Source organism: Cryptomeria japonica, chromosome 5 (genome assembly GCF_030272615.1).
Source record: "Cryptomeria japonica chromosome 5, Sugi_1.0, whole genome shotgun sequence".
Lineage (NCBI taxonomy): Eukaryota > Viridiplantae > Streptophyta > Pinopsida > Cupressales > Cupressaceae > Cryptomeria > Cryptomeria japonica.
This window is the reverse complement of record NC_081409.1, coordinates 796,556,134-796,572,835: the sequence shown is the minus strand read 5'-3', so window position 1 is coordinate 796,572,835 and position 16,702 is coordinate 796,556,134. Positions and strand designations below refer to the sequence as shown.

At 36.6% G+C, this 16,702-nt stretch overlaps 1 protein-coding gene and 1 long non-coding RNA gene across 2 annotated transcripts in view; one reads left to right on the top strand and one right to left on the bottom strand.

The window, feature by feature from the left end:
- Positions 1-16,702, top strand: part of LOC131074474 (uncharacterized) — a 43,667-nt gene that overhangs the window by 18,082 nt on the left and 8,883 nt on the right. Inside the window, exon 3 of the long non-coding RNA XR_009113066.2 lies at positions 6,706-6,756. This is a non-coding gene — a long non-coding RNA (uncharacterized LOC131074474). The remainder of the gene's footprint in view (positions 1-6,705; positions 6,757-16,702) is intronic.
- The window catches only part of LOC131074472 (histidine kinase 5), a 38,248-nt gene that overhangs the window by 14,970 nt on the left and 6,576 nt on the right, over positions 1-16,702 (bottom strand). Inside the window, exons 5-9 of the mRNA XM_059221753.1 lie at positions 16,467-16,673; positions 6,029-6,159; positions 3,360-3,409; positions 1,465-1,844; positions 1,156-1,259 (exon numbers count right to left, since the gene is read on the bottom strand). Of these exons, the coding sequence (XP_059077736.1) occupies positions 1,156-1,259; positions 1,465-1,844; positions 3,360-3,409; positions 6,029-6,159; positions 16,467-16,673 (872 nt within the window). The remainder of the gene's footprint in view (positions 1-1,155; positions 1,260-1,464; positions 1,845-3,359; positions 3,410-6,028; positions 6,160-16,466; positions 16,674-16,702) is intronic.

The window sequence follows — 16,702 nt, the reverse complement described above, 5'->3', positions numbered from 1 at the left end:
CTATTATAATATGTATTATAACTACTAAATAAATATATATTAGATTTAGTTACATTGCAACTACCCAAAAAAAAACCACAGAAGGGCTAATTCGTTTGAGTGCATGTAGTTGTGCAATTGCAACAGAAAGGAGGAATTCGGTTGAGTGCAGTCCTGTTTGCAGTTGCAATATGAAAACGAGACTTTCATTTTTCACACCATATGCTATCTAATAGCTTAGATTCAAATGTATAGTCAGCAACCAATAGAAGATTGACTACTTCCCTACTATATCATATTAGTTCTTTTGTTCTATTCGTGGACATGCCAAATAATTCTTGTAAAGAATCACACATAGTATCCACAATCATAATCGTTAAAGCATTTGCACTTCTGACATTATTTTTATGCCACGAACTATTAGCTGAAACACTCCTATGCAAAATCTATCCATTCTTTCCATAGTTTTAAGTTCAAAATGAATAATGATACAAAAAGATCTTAAGCCTAGAAGAAAGGGTCAACTTTTCTTTGATGTACAGAAAACCACAACAACAATCATTAATTATATAGTCTTTAAAAGAAGCACACATGGATTAAATAGACACAAAAACATTTAAATAAGATAAAACCATCTTATACAAGACACACTATCTTTGCAAAGATCCCCTAATTGACTCGTAAGGTTCCTATGACTAGTTCAAGTAATGCTATAGACAAATGGAAGGTCTAAATATAATTATATCGAAAGAACCCAATTCTTTTAACCTGTTTAACTCTGATCATGGATATATTTCTTAGGTTTGAACTTTGATAATATAGTTTATTGTTTCAATTCATTTGGAACTGTATCTCAGTCCCTATCTTGTAAGCTAGGAGGTGATTTTCAATAAATTCTGAACATCTAGCAATATGACAAGTTGTCAAAAGCTCCGGTGATGTATCTCTTAGTATATTTGCAAAAACATCAGCAAGTATAACTAGTCTGGAGCTCATTTTGAGATTGAGATGATTATCAAATATGCTAGTGACACACCCATTATCGTACATAGTTTTGTCAATTAAAAATAATATTTACAATTTAAACAGCACAAGAGTTAGAAATTATTGTGACAGAATATATGTAAATAGCTGAAAGAGAAATCAGAAAATTACAAAATGATTCCAGTAACATACCAGTTGTTTGCAAATTGCAAGACCAAGTCCAGTTCCACCATATTTTCGAGCATGATCTGTACTTACTTGCATGTACTTTTTGAACAGGGCTGGCAATGCTTTCTCTGCATAAAATATAAAAGATTTATTAAGAAACTAATCAAATCGAGATACTTTGGAGAGTTGAAATGGTTGGACTCAGAATTGAGTAAGGTATGATGAATAAGAGTTTATGCGAGAGATTTAGAGAACGGAGGCTTTTCAACCAGACCATAAATACTTTCATGGATAGCTGGAAAACTACAGTATGAAACATTTTTAGTAAATTACCTGGAATTCCTATCCCAGAGTCATACACATCACAATGCAGCCAAACAATTTTCTCCTCGTCATCAGAATCAATATCTAGGTATTCATCTCCATCTATTGACGATAATGGTCTTGTTTCTGATTCTGCCATTCGGTTCTGTGTGTCTCTACACTGCTTAGAATCTATTACACAACTCACATCATTGGATGACCTGTCTCCACCCAAACCACCATTTTGAGACAAGGAAGTGTCATTTTGCTGTGTGTTCGTATCTGTTTTAGAATATTTAGATAAATCTCCACAATCCTTTCTATCTTTCTGGTTCTCTGCAAAGGATGGCTGCGATGTCACCCGTAATGTTATACCTACTTTTCCTTCATGTGTAAACTTGATAGCATTGCTGCAAGATGTGGAAATGGCAAAGAAATTTCATTTAAGTTTCTGCAATAAAAATCTTTCAACAAAATAATAAACAAATCCATCTGTTTTTCGTTTTCTATTAAAATTGTCAGAAAAGTTGAATTGTTGAACAGTTTGCTGACAAATATTATTAAAAGCAAGTCTTTTCATCGTTACTAAAACTGTTCTGTTTCTATTTCAGAACTAAGAAAAATATGATTTAGATCTTGATTGAGGATAACTAACATTAATGATATGATGTTGAGGTACAATCGATATATGACATGTTATGCTTCAGTTGGATAGCAAAAGGAACTATAATGTCCCAAATTTGATGTAGTCACTAACACATAGGAATACCTCGTGGAATAAAACTTTAGTTGGGGGTGAGGCAACCTTCATTAGAGTCTAAAACCTTGTCAAATGTTAAAATATCATTCCCTACTTCAAATTTTATCAAAATTGTATTGTAACTATTTTGATGCTAGAAATACATCAGTTTCAATACTTTGGAAGTTGAGTTTTTCTCAAAAAGGTTTCCCCAATGTGTATTGTTCTCTTTTTTGTGATGTTCTTTCTTCCTTCTTATGTGTAGTTTATGCTAGAATGCTGCTAGAATTTACATATCATTTATATCGCCGTGACAATTTTTCTTGTAGGGTTAATTTGGAATTTTCTCATACTATAGTTCATGTAGGAAATTGTCTATATTTCCTTAAGAATCAACACCTGAAATGACAACAGTTGAGTTATACATTTGTATACTTGGAATTAATGGAAAGTTAGTAATCATTGCATAGAAAATGGCACAATATCATCTGAACTTGCCAAACCCATGTTTTATTGAAGATATGTCTACAATCTAAGGATATTCCACTCTAATTCAGCTACTTGATGCCATACACATGCCGACCTATATTCTTGGAGTCTAGAGAAGTTAGAAAAAATTTGTTCAGTCTTGTATGGTATTTTCCAAATGATATGAGAGTCAACAACTCAATTTGCTTATTTATCATGATTATTAGAGAAGTATAAGTTATCCACCTCATTTTAAATGACCGATATGCAAAATTGCTACTTACACATGAGGGTGATTTCTTTTAGTAATAGAAATATTGCTCAAAACTGACATTTTTGCAAAATTGTAGTGATGTTTTGTGAAACTCATTCCACAATTCAGCACTCTTCATAGCTGTTTGGTGCCATATATTGACAGCGATGCTTTTGACAAATATTTGACAATTCCCTCTCACTTAGATAAGCAACAAGTGTACCATCCTTGTCAAATATGCATGACTCATATTTAGTTAACCATGACATCTTTTTCACAAGTGGAGAAAACAACAAAGTACTCAATGCATGGATTTAAGGGATGCTATTCCTAGAAGGCAGGTTCAATTAACGAGTATAATCTAACACAACTACAACAAACACAACTTCCTTTGAAGACTAGAATTTCAAAATGGTCAAGTTGAATGAGAACCATTTAAATTTAATTGAATTTGGAAGTTCGTACCTAATCAAGTTGGTCAAAATTTGGCGTATCCTTAGAACATCACCAATAACCTGTTCACAAAGATCAACATATTAAAATTACAGTGTTTGCGGGACAACAAAAACGTTTGGTTCTTTCTAGGTACAAGATACTCTAAACCGGTAAATAAGTCCCTAGAAAAGACAGGACTACACTAAAAGATTCACACAACTTGAAATACAACTTCCGAAGTTAGAAGGCAAAATTGCTTCTGTTTTACACAAATGTGAAAACAAAATGAACAAAAAATGAGCCATTGTATATGAAAAATATAGCAACTAGATTTAATTAAAAACAAAATGGGAAGCACTGAGCGATTCCTAGAAGTAAAAGGGTTCATCCAGCATATCATAGGAAAGAAAAGAAAACTTCTTCAAATTAAAAGAATAGATGCTTACGTGACTCAAGGATGCATTTGGTGGATTGCAGGATGGTTACTTGTAGACTAATTGTTGGTCTTAAGGTCATAAAATTGACATAGACTCTCTTATTAAATCAAAGTTTTAGTAAGTCTTTGAACTTGCTAGTTTTCAACTTAACATTGAAGTGAAATATCCACCTTCTTTATTACAATTAAAATAGTACAGAAGCTACTCAAATGTTTATAGAACATACAATTTACTTCGATTGAATTAGAGTTTGATTTAATGACATACTAACTTTATGACTTCAGAAGCACTAACATATAACTTTTTTTGCATTTCGCCTGTCAAAATTGGGTGGGGGGTTGGCATAACTCACTTGTCAAACGGTCCTTGGGTGGAGGAAATAAATTGCACCACCCTAGTAGGAACATTCAGGCAGTTTTGGGAGGAGGTTCCAGCAACCTGCATACAGCAAGTAGGGGTAGAGCTTAGGTGGTGGATGTGACAGTAGTGAAGAGATGTCAATGACATTGGCAGTCTTAGTTTGTGAAAGCATCTAGAAGGAACATCAATATGAACACTACTTAACAATGGAGCCAACCTGTGAGGATTGTTGATACTTGATGCTCTTCAAAGAGCCGAGGTAGAAAGAAAGAAAGAAATACATATACATATAAAAACCCAGTATATATACTCATAAAAACCCAAATGCATATAAAGAATACATTGGAAGAGAACCTGAATACATATAAATGAAAGAGCCAAACATCTCCAAAATGAATGACACAATACTTGCTGAAGATTTGGAAAAGGAATAACAAACTAAGTGGCCGAATTTTAGTGGAATCTGGTTCAGATTAAGTGCACTTAGACAAAATTAGTACCTCGATGGGTGACCTCCCATGAAATCTTGTTACTTCACTCAGCATCACTGAGATGCAATGAGCGCCATGGATAATTCAACCTCATGAGTGCTTGGGAACCACTGCTTGTGAAAGATGGGTGATGAAGAGTAACTCAATAAGCATGGATTATGTAATGACGTACTACAAATAGTCCAAGTACATACAGACAAAACAGCAAGGGAGATCCAAAATAAATGGTTCAATAGGCACAATACTTGTTGAAGTGTTTACAAATAGATAAACAAGCTAAGCAAGCCTAGTTGTGTTAGAAAATCCATGGTTAAGGATGCTTGAGCCGAAATATTAGTAAGATTGGTGACATATCGCCTCTATGAACATTACCTAGATGCAATGAGCTCCAAGTGGACAATTCAATCTCATGAGAGATCGATTTTTTTCAACCAGTACTACAGGGTAGATAATGAAGAGTAACTCAATATTAATCCACAATTGATTTTGAAACATTATAGTACATAATGTATTTAGAAATATCAAATACAGACATGTGAATGTATGGCATAATACTTGAAGGGTTTATCTCTATAATAATATTATCCCCCATGACTTGTATATACTTTAGATATTCTTAATTGTGCAAAAATGGATCTAGCCCATCGCTTAGTAAAGTACATCGAATGGTGACAATTGTGCTGAACTTTCCATGAGAATAAAGCAATTGATTACCCCTGGATATTCACTTATGGCCTTTACACTCTCTTGTCAGCTTGGGAAAGTAACCTGCAACAAAGAACCAAAGCAGAATCTGGCTTGGGAAAGTAACCTGTGACAAGGAGTTAAAGATGAAACTGGCTAATGTCAGCTTGGAAAAGTAACCTGTAACGAGGAACTAAAGCTGAAACTGGCTCAAGAAAATAGCCTGTGACAAGGAATTTAAAGCTGAAACTGGCTAAGTGTAGGCCATGAACAAAGCTTGATAATCCATAGTAGAGTGAGCATCAGCCACAGCAGTAGCTAATAAACTTGGTTATAATTAGTTGATATTTTGAAATTAAAACAACTAATAAAGGAATATTCCTCCATTATTGTTTAGAGAGATGGAAACAAACTTAACAATAGTACAAGAATCACAAATTACTTTATGTTTGAAACCCAATTATCAAGTTGAAACAAAAAAATGCAAAAATGCAACAGCTAAGAAGTGTCGGTTAACTGATCATATTCATTTCTTAAAACTTTTACAGAAGACGAAATATGTCTACAAAGTGATGAAATTTAAGTCTTGAAATGTTGTGCCTGCTTGTTTGACAAGTAATTTCTATTTCTTTCATTAATGATCCTAGCCAGAGGGAAATGCAATGCTTTATTTCTTTCAGAATAAAAAAAAATACTCTCTTTCACAGCCTCAAGCCAATAAATTCACCTCTGATGGCACCTCTTCCGTTACAAGACCTTCCAAGGTTAGCTCCTTTTGCAAAGATGCTGCAGCAGTCTGTAGTACATGTCTTACAACTTCTCTTGGCCTGAAATTCGTAGCTTCCAACGTCATAGCTCCTTGAAAGATCAAAACAAATGAAAAATATTTTAAAATGGGACTAAACAATAGAAGGCTCTAGACATGATCAAGTAAAAGAAGTTATTAGAATTGTTCTCTATGTACCCATGAAAAATGCATTGAACATGCTTAATTTGGAAGAACATTGCTCATTAATCACTTGTCAACGTGGAAACCAAACTACACATTGCTTTTACCATTTTACTATCTTTAATTTTTTCCCCTTTATGTTTTCTTTTGATTCTTAATGTAATCAAATATTATTTCACGTCTTTTTTACTTCTCCATCAAACTTGAGTATGCCATTAATTTAAATAACATTAACCAGGTTACATCTCAGTGCACTTGTAGACGATAGCTTTATTGATATGTATTCATGTACTCTGATTTCATCACTACAAAGCAAATGGATGCTTATACATGATGTAATGTACTTATAGATCCCTGTTATAATATTTGGACTAGTGTTGTTTATGATAAGGTTGCATGTGGATGGTCACAATCAAGCAATGTAATTACCACGCTCCTCTATATGTGATTGACAGGTTAACACATTTTATGAGTTCTTCCTATGTGACTCAGGACTGAATATCTTGGTGAGTTGGAATATGTATGTCGTAATGATTGATGACAATGTCCTCACTTTTCTGATAGTGATGTTGCATTATGTGAAATTTTTAACATGAAGTTCATATATTCTGTAAAATAGCTGGCTTTGCATATGCAATGAAGAAGTATTTCTCATTCAAGTCTTTATATGGAACAATTTAGAGCTATAGTTCTGACACAGTTGCTGTTTCATCTGTGTTTCACCTATGTGAAGCCATTATCTGTCATCTTCATTGGCCAACCACTGGTAACCATCACTATCTTGCAGTTATACTTGATCTGGAAAATTCAAAACAATAGATAAGGAGTCGGAAAATAGAATGGAGAAAGAGGCTTGTTGACTAATTCAAAATTGTGGAAAACACTCTAATGGCTTCTCAGAGTCAGATATGAATTAAGAGGTGATGAGGCATCTGATGCTGACAAGAAAATTCTAGCAGGATAATTTTTGCGGGGAAATTTTTATACCATTTTACTAGAAGGGAGCATAACAGACCACAAACAAGGAGAAAGGCATCAACACATCTAAGAAATATAAGTAACATTTATTACTGATTATATCATTTATAAAAGGAAATAATTCCTTTGAATTTGCATTAGCAGTGTCACTAAAGTTTGGCTTTGGAGGAGAAGATTTATTTATAGATGAGCAAAATATGAGAAAAAATGAAGTTTAGTCATGAAGCAATACCAATAGATGCAAACAGACAAAAATGTGAACAAAAAAAGCAAGCAATAAGGAAGAAGTTAAACCTGGGAGAACCATATAACAAAGCAAGCAAATTTTGAAGCAAAAGAGGTTAAAAATTGTCCTAGGGTAACTCACCTCAACTCTATTGCCAACGCCCAAATTTTGTTAAGGATAAAAACTACAAGGCATTTCCCTGATTTCCAAAGAAACATATTGAAGTTTGGATCAAAGATTGCAATCTGATAGCAGCTGTCATCAAGCATCATCCATAAAAGTCAGATCAATGACTCAGGAATGCTGCTCACCAACCAGCTGCCCATGTTGGATCAGTGACTGACTAGGTGATCAAGTCTGCCATCCAACTGCCCACGGTAATTCTACAGCACATTTAGTTCTCACTTTTCAAGTTTTCATCTATGTCCTTGGTTGCTACAAAGCCCACAAATAATGCAAATGATAGATCGCAAATGCTTACAAGTAGATTTTAGATCAGATAAAATGAAGAGATATGATTAAATGTTTCTCCAAGCATTGCTTGGGTTTTGAGGATTTTTGATATATTTTCATCAACTGAATTTTTCCTTTGGGAAAGTGAAGGTATATTTTCTGAAGAATTTGATTCAGGCTACAAAGATTCCATTGGAAGGTGATGAGAGGCCATTAGATCCTAGTGTAGAAACCTAAAGTTGAAAGGATGTTTTGAGTCATCTGAAACAGAATGTATGACATCAAAGGAAGAGTAGCTGTCCACAAATTTGGTCTCTTAAATTTGGAACTTGATTCCACTGTTATCAAGCTAGCTCTGGCCTCTCAAGACCAACCTTGAGCTGTCTGGGATGTAATGCCTACTAGTCAACCCCTTATGCCAACCCCAATCATTAAAATCCAACCTTGATGGCTGTCACAAGCAATCTATTAGCATCATCAGGCCACAAACCTAAAAATCAGTGTTGTATATCAAATAACTAATTTCAGATTAAAAAAAGCAATATCTGTGGCTTAGTTATAAATCTAATATTGGAGATTCGTGTGGCATCACAGGCCACCACAGACTGCTTGGTTAATATCTGAAACAAGTCATGGCATTTCTCAGCAGCCTAAATGTGTTTTCCAAAGAAATTTCTGTTAACAACGTTTTAAGAGTACAAATTCAAGACTGCAAGCTGTAATTCAGATAATGCAGGAAGGAAACTCCAAGCTGGGTCTCAATCAACAAAATTTTAATTGTGCTAGATTCCAAATTTTAGAGCTTGGAGATGAAGTACAAACTTAATTGTTTGAAAAGCACTCATCAAAGAGTAAATGTCTAAGTGAATTGAAACACATTTGAGTGAGAAAAATGGAAATTGTTTGGTGTCTCTATTTTGGTAGGATGCCTAACTTCATCACCAGCCATTAAAGTCGTTCAAATTCACAAGGCTCACCAAAAGGTAGGCCATGTAGGGTCCAAGTCCAATCTTCAATTGTCAAGACACCCACCAAATAATAGGCCATGTAGATTTCTGATTTCAATCTTTAATTTTTAAGCCACTCACCAAAGTTACTGAAGGGGTATGGGGTATGGGTGCAGATACGGAATCGTGGAATCGGCAATTTTTTTCTTTTTCCTTGGGTATGGGTATGGGTACGCCGTACATATATATGCATATTTTCTCCTTTCTTGTGATGTAACTTGAGAATATCAGTTATTTACTTAATCACTTAAATAGTCAAACCGGTAATGCGAGAAGGAAAGCCAAAGAGACCATGCACACACAAGTAACTCACAACACCAGATTTACGAGGAAAACCCAATATGGGAAAAACCTCGGTGAAAAAAGCTGCTGAAGTCTACTGCTTCAATCCAGCCTCATAGGCAAAATACAGATTTACACAAATTTTGGGCACCAACCCAAGGAGCACCAACCCCTGCACCAAGCTTCAACTTGGCGATATATATTGAAATACTATTTGAATACAATTAAGGCTTCTTGTTGCAAATGAATCCTGCAACTCTTTAATCAAGTAACTCTCTGTTATCTTTCTCTCCCTTTTTCACATAGTTTCACAACACACTGTGTTACACTAGGATGGTGCCTGCTCTGCTATACCTTACCGGTTAGGCTCAACTGCCAGACTATGATACCACCGGTAGAATCCTTTCACCGGTTTGCTTGCTCACTCACACTTCAACTTGCTTGGAACACCTTCTCAAGATTTTCACTTTGCTCGCTCTCCTTTCACTTTTCTGCTCAATCTTCGCAACATCAACGCTTTTCAGTCTGGAGCTTTCATCACTTATCAGGTGATTTCCCGCCAAAATACAATTCAAAATTTTGACGGTTAGGGTTCACCATCTACGAGGCAAACCAAATCCTATCAGATCTTGCACGATCTGATCTTTCTTGATGTCCATCTGTTTATCTTCGCCATTTTTGCGCCTTCTAAAACATGTTTTCCAGACAAGGAAAAAACACGATCTATTATTTCAACCTACAACTGTCAAACCGCTATCAATGCCTTTGTTGTCTCCTTCTCGAGGTATACTTCCAATCCAATCTTCTTGCTTTGATCCAGGCACCAATTGCTCCCTGATCTTCCTTTGTTATTCCTTCTTCCTCGAGCCGCAATCAGTCAGATGCAATCCCTTGATTTGTGGCTCCTTCATTAATGGTGATTATCTGTTTCATCTACCCTGTTGATGAAGCTTCACCAACCACAACAACCTTGCCACCTCTGCTCCACACGGCATCACGCTGATTAAGACATGGCCTACCAATATGCAGTCAGTTCGGCAAACACATATTGATAAGACCCTTGACCAGTAGAGTGTTCTCCTTCTGTTAACCAGTAGAGCATCCAGTACCGGTTGCATATCTTCACCGGTTGACATCAATGACAACTTAGTGCAAAAATGCCAACAAGTGATTTCACAAAACATAAGCAAACAACTGCTACATATGGACAATGTAAATTAACTGAAATCAATCTCAGTAATGCTGATGTAAAGTTTATTAACCTCGCATTCATAGTTATAGCTCAAAAATGCAACTGAAATGATATTTAATTGCTTGTTGGCTAGCATATTCTGATAAAAAATGTTGTCACAAAGTTATGAGAGTGAAATTGAGGTTTTAATTTATGAAATTAAGCTTGGTTACGGCCCTTGGTACTTCCTGGGTGCTTGGGTTCTTTGTGGGTCGTTCACAGAAGAACCCACAGAACCCAAGCCGTACCCGAACCGAACCCGAACCCAAATCGTACCCGTACCAAGACACGGGCTAAAACAGAAGAATCCGGTATCTTAGGTTTTAAATAAACAAATGATCATACAAGATAAAACGTAGTTATGACCTTGCTGTAATGCTTGTATTACTGATGCAGTTATTGTAAGGTTAAAATCATTTAACTGACATACCTACTATTTCCCCCTTCCATATGTAGTTGATTAATTGGTAAATATGGAGTTTTTCACTGCATGATTTCTACTGAATTCTCTCTATGTGAATTAGGCCTGAAAAAGTTGGAGATAATGCACCACACTGATGATTACTAAAAGCAATCCTATTCTTTTGATATTGTGCAATGAATCTAGTCGATGCACCTTTGGGGACCTAGGACGTGGCTTGGAGGATGGTAGGGAGATTCCTATCAATACAGGAGAAACATTATTAAATGTACAGTGTCTTCCCACAACTCTCATGAAATCTCCAAACTTGAATGTTGTCTCCTTCTAGAAAACCAAAATAAAAATGAAAAGCGGGATAAAATGGCCCCCCCAACCAGTTTGGCCCAACTCCATTAACTCCCACATGCTAATTTCAGTTGTTTAGTTTAAAAATTTAATTTTGAAAGCATTCCTCAGCTTTTTAAACTTATATGCATCATGTACCATATTGTTTTTGAAACTTACATATATATAAGTACTTTTTAAAATTCTGGTGTCTCCCAGTATCCTCATATCCAAATTTTTATAGATGACATCCTTACCCCATTTCTTATCCCCTATACTTGGACCCATTGTCAAATTCAAATGTCATGGTAATATTCATTGTTTAATATAAACATTAAACTAATACTCGATGAACATAAAATAAAATGTGTATGTGCATGTGTGTGTGTGCAATGTGCGTGCGTGCGCACACATTTGTGTAAGTCAAAAAAACTTGTAAAATCGCTTGGATTCATCTAGGGTTCAGATTTTTTCATCCAAAATCACACAAGCATGTCCGTGGATATGCCTAGACAATTCTAGGCATAAAAGCAAAACCTTGGATCAATCTGCAAGGTTTTGTACCCATGTCTGATCCAAATATGATCCAATTCTGATTCCAGGTGTTTTGGAGAGTGAGTTTTGGATCTGGTAATCATGAGTTTGTGGTAACTAAACATTTTTGGAGAGTAACATGGCATTTAATGGTCCTTGCAAACAAGTATTTTATTTATAATAATTATATCCAAAAGTTGGTTCGTTTTAGTTGATTACACCCATAACTCTAGTGACTTGCTTAGTTTACTCAAGATTGGTCAAGAGGTTGAAACCACCAAGGAGTAAAATATTTAAATAGGTAAAGTGAAAGTACCTTTTAGAACACGAGGACGTCTTATGCACCAAATTGGCAATAGCTATATCAACACATACAAGTTGCAACTTGTTTCTAGATAAAATATGAGTAGACTGTTGTTGGGACTAGAGGTTGAAAATCTTGAAAATCTTTGTAAAAAAATTTAATATTTTGCCTTTTAATTTTTGGTCTCTCATGGAGAGCTGCTCTTGGAAGAGTCTTGGGATTTACATAGGAGACTAGCTGGAGCATCTTTGACCACTATTTATATTATAGTTTTAAAAACCAGAAAAAAAATGCCTAGATCACAAGTACTCATGGGCCAAACAAGCTCCGAATAACTTGCACAAACACTCGTCACCAAGTTTTGGGCAAGTACTTACCAAAAAGCTGGTAAAAAGTTGTGAGATCAAGTCAAAAGCTTGGCCAATGATTGAATAAAATTAAAACAGCCCACTAATAAAAAAATTAATTTTATCACTTTACACATCAATTTTTTGAGCATTTGAGCATGTGTCATGAAGGTTCATGTGGTATCATGGCCTTGATTTGGGCTTGGTGGCTCGTTTATCCTTGTTTTGTTTTTAAAAAAAAAAAATTGTTTTGTGCCCGTGTTTTCCATAGCTGAAAATTGTAAAACATTGATGTGTGTGTTGATGTTTTGGCCGAACATGCACAATGATGTTGAATCCTATGCGTGCACCTACTTGACTTGTCAGCAGGATAAAGCGGTGAACCAACTACCTGGAGGTTTGCTGCAACAACTTCCAATCCCTGTGTGGCCATGGGCCAGTGTGAGCATGGATTTCATTACCCAGCTCCTCTTGGTCAACGACCTTTCCAACATTATGGTGGTTAGTAGACAAGTTTTCAAAATATGCAACTTTCGTGGTGTGCCAAGCGCTATGTCGAGTTGAAGATGCTGCAGAATACTTCTTCTGAATTGTGGTGAGTACTGGAGTATTCCACTCAACATCATATCAGATCGTGACCCTATGTTAACAAGCATTTTTTGAAGCAAGCTCTTCAAGCTCATGGGCACAAAGATTTTGATGTCTACTACTTATCATCTACAGATGGATGGCTTGACAGAGTGGATCAATGGGATTTTAGAGGACTATGTACGCCACTTTGTGTGTGGTTAGATTAGTCCAGTTGGCCTAAATTACTTGATGCGGCCTTGTTCAATTACAATTTGCAAAAGTAGGGTGCGAGCCAGTTCTCACCATTCCAATTGGCTACTGGCCAATAGCCCCGAACTCCACATATGGTGTTGCGTGGTTACCTTGGTGTCAACTCATCTATCGCAGACTACTTGTGTGAGTGGAATGACAGAGTAGACTTGGCTCACTGCTATCTCACCAAGATGTCCAATTAAATGAAGATGTATGCTGATGCGAATCGCAGGCCCCTTGAGTTTAATGTTGGTGACAAAGTACTCTTGAGGATGGATTTGAACTAGTTCAAGCTTCCTTGGTAATAAGGTTTGATGGTCCCTTTGAAGTGGTGCAATGGATTGGTAAAGTTGCCCACAAATTGAACCTGCTGCTCCACATCAAAGTCCACCCCATGTTTTGTGTGAGCTAGTTGAGAGGTCACCATGTAGATAAGGATGAACCTATTGCTCCACGTCAAAGTCCATCCCATGTTCCATGTGCGCTAGCTGATAGCTCACCATGCAGATAAGGAGGATGCATCGCGAGGCATTCGAACTCGTGGCCTAGCCAATGTGTTGGATCAACTTGAGAAGCAAGTTGTTGAGGTTTTGGCGATGCAAACCCATGGCTATGGAAAGGTGTCGTACAAAGAGTTCTTAGTGGTTTGGAAGGGCAAGCCACTAGATGAAGCTACTTGGGAAAGAGCCGAGTCCTTGTGGTGGTTTGAGGACAAATTTCTTGAGTTCCTGCAAAGGGACTCAACTCAACAAGAGTGAACTAGTTGCTCTCTCTGGTGCGGAGAAGCTCTTGTGCAGAATGGGAGTTGAGCACCGACGTTGAGGGCATTGCTTGAATTGGTAGGGGGAGAATTACAGGCGACATGTGTCTTTGTTGAGCTTGATCTATGAAGCGAGTATCTTGCCACCAAATCCGTGGCCCAATCTGAGATCTCTTGGGCACATGATGCCTCAAGTTCAATAATGGTGCATGTTAGTGACTCAAACACGACTCTTTGGTGAGCGCATTTGCACAACTCTCTTCTCGTGTCTAGCGCATCGACTTGTTGTGATCATGGCCAGTCCAAGTGGTGCTCGAGCTCGTTAACTTGTCGTTGGTTAAGTTAGGTCATGGCTAGTTGCACACCACATGGAACATCTTGTTCTTGACTGTTGGAGGTGCATGCCTCACCTACACCAAGCTGAAGCCACGCGGCTTGAACTCGAGAGCCAACAAGGTTGCGCAGTTGGGCACGATGGACCTCATCATGAGTTCTAAGTCGAGCGCGTGTTACAACAGGGCGGGCCAAGCCCGTAATCCAGGAGTGTGTGCCCTTTTGAAGTCAAAACTACAAAAGGGTAGTGTGCACACTTGGAGAGGTTAGGCTGGGAGAGATAACATTGTAGAGCGAGCTAAGTTTGAGGAGACTAATTTGGTGTGAGCTAAAGAGGTGTGCCAGCATGAGTGGGATACTTCAGTTCGAGCTTTATGCTTGGGGTTTAAATTCCTTGGGGTAGATTTGTAAGTGCAAGTCGAGCATTGTCGGTGGAGCCCAACTTGACCTTGGGTCCATTATTTGTGTTGTAATCTTTTGGTGATGTAATAAATGGATATTGGCTCCAAATCTAAGTGTCTCTTAGCATTGTTGTAGTTTTACATTGTCTACTTTATTTTCATTCTACACATTGTTCAAGATTCCTGGGTTAAATTGGTTAGGTGTAGTCTATTTGGTGCATGCTCCTCGAGACTCCTTGAGCTGAGTGAGCCCACTTAGCAGTGCCGCACAAGACTGCCCAACCCAACCTTGTGACTGTGTGTCTGTGTGAGTGATTTATAATCATATGACAACATGATGTGAATTGAACTCTTTTTCTAATAAATAAAGGAAAAACCATTTACGACCTTTTTAATTCAATTTTATGCATGTTTTTTTAAGATTATTTTACAAATTTATGTGTTTTTTAATGTTTTGAAATTTTGCCAAGCTTTTTTCTATGTTTTTGCTGAATCCAATGTTTTGAACTATGTTTTATAACCTGATAAGAGCATCTTAGAGAGGTTTGAATGGGCCAAATTGGAACGCTCAAGTTTGGTGGGTGGACTCTTTGAATTGGGATTTACATTCTATTTTGGGAGGAGATATTCTTGGAGGGCACGTGTCCAACTTGGACTAGTCGGACTAAGACTTGGCTCTTGTGCTGTTGCTTGAATCTTCTTGACTTATACATTGGATGCTTGGGATGGATTTTGTGTTTGTTTTTTTTATTGTAGGGTTATGATGTCGATGTGTCTCCAAATATTAGAGATCTCCATACTACTTCTATGATTGCATTGTAATCCTCATTTGAAGATAATATAATCAGTGTGCTCTCTTCTACTTGAGTTTCTCTCAAAAGGGTTTTCCGTGGGTTATCCTCTATTGTGGATTTTCCTACTCCATTAAATTATTTAATTTTGTTCTCTATCTTGAATAAGTTCCTCATTGAATGGAATTTTATTTCTTTTCAACTATTTCCAGAATTTTCCTTATGTGCATTACTGCTACTAGGTGTTATTAAATGTGCCAATGACACTTGTGTGTGTGTCACATTGCAATTTTTAATGATGCTTGTTCAGAAAAAAATTGGTTGTGTTTTTGTGGTGTTTGACCATAGTAAAAAATGAGTATGGTATTATGGTGGTACTCAAAGATGACCACATTTTCAATCAATTGATAACACTTCAACACATGTAAACATTTTAATCTGTATCTTTATTCTCTTCATACTATTACATCTTTTGGGATTTCATAAGAAAATGCTTTTAAAAAAATCTTACAAAATTTTATGCAAAAAGTTAGAAAATTACAAGCCTAACAGTGTATTTCTTTAGTTCTTTAAGCTTTTGTCAACCACCTATCAGCACTTTAGGAAAACTTGTGTAAGTTATATGATAGACCTAAGAAACCTCTATAAATAGATTCCCGATTTTCATAGGATGCAGTCCCTGAGGTGGGGACACATTTACATACAGGAGACAAGTACCGAGGGTCAACAAAGTATGAATTTCAAGGTAACCATGGTGCAAGACAAAAAGTCATAATAAGACCAGCCAATTATGCAGGCAAAGACTTTTTTTTGCATTACACTGGTGTTATTCATTTCTCATATTACAATTTAGAAACATAAAAAATTACAGCAAAAAATGAAACATTGACAAAGATTACAAGGAGAGTCACGTAAGAGGCATTCTTTACTGCAAGAACATTTCAGATAAGCACCTAAGGACAGATTTTATCAAATAATCTAGATAAATGTCAAGGTCCCAACCTGATTCGACTTTGGACAGGTCAAGAATGTCATTTATAAGTTGAAGAACCAAATCCCCAGAGGATATCATGACACCCAGCAACTGCTGCTGTTCTTCATTTAATTCAGTATGTGCAAGCATTTCAGCCATTCCAAGAACGCCAGTTAATGGTGAACGGATCTCATGAGACATGGTTGCTAACATTTGTTTTGCCCTCATGGTTTGCTCTGCAGACAAAAATTATACATATTACAGA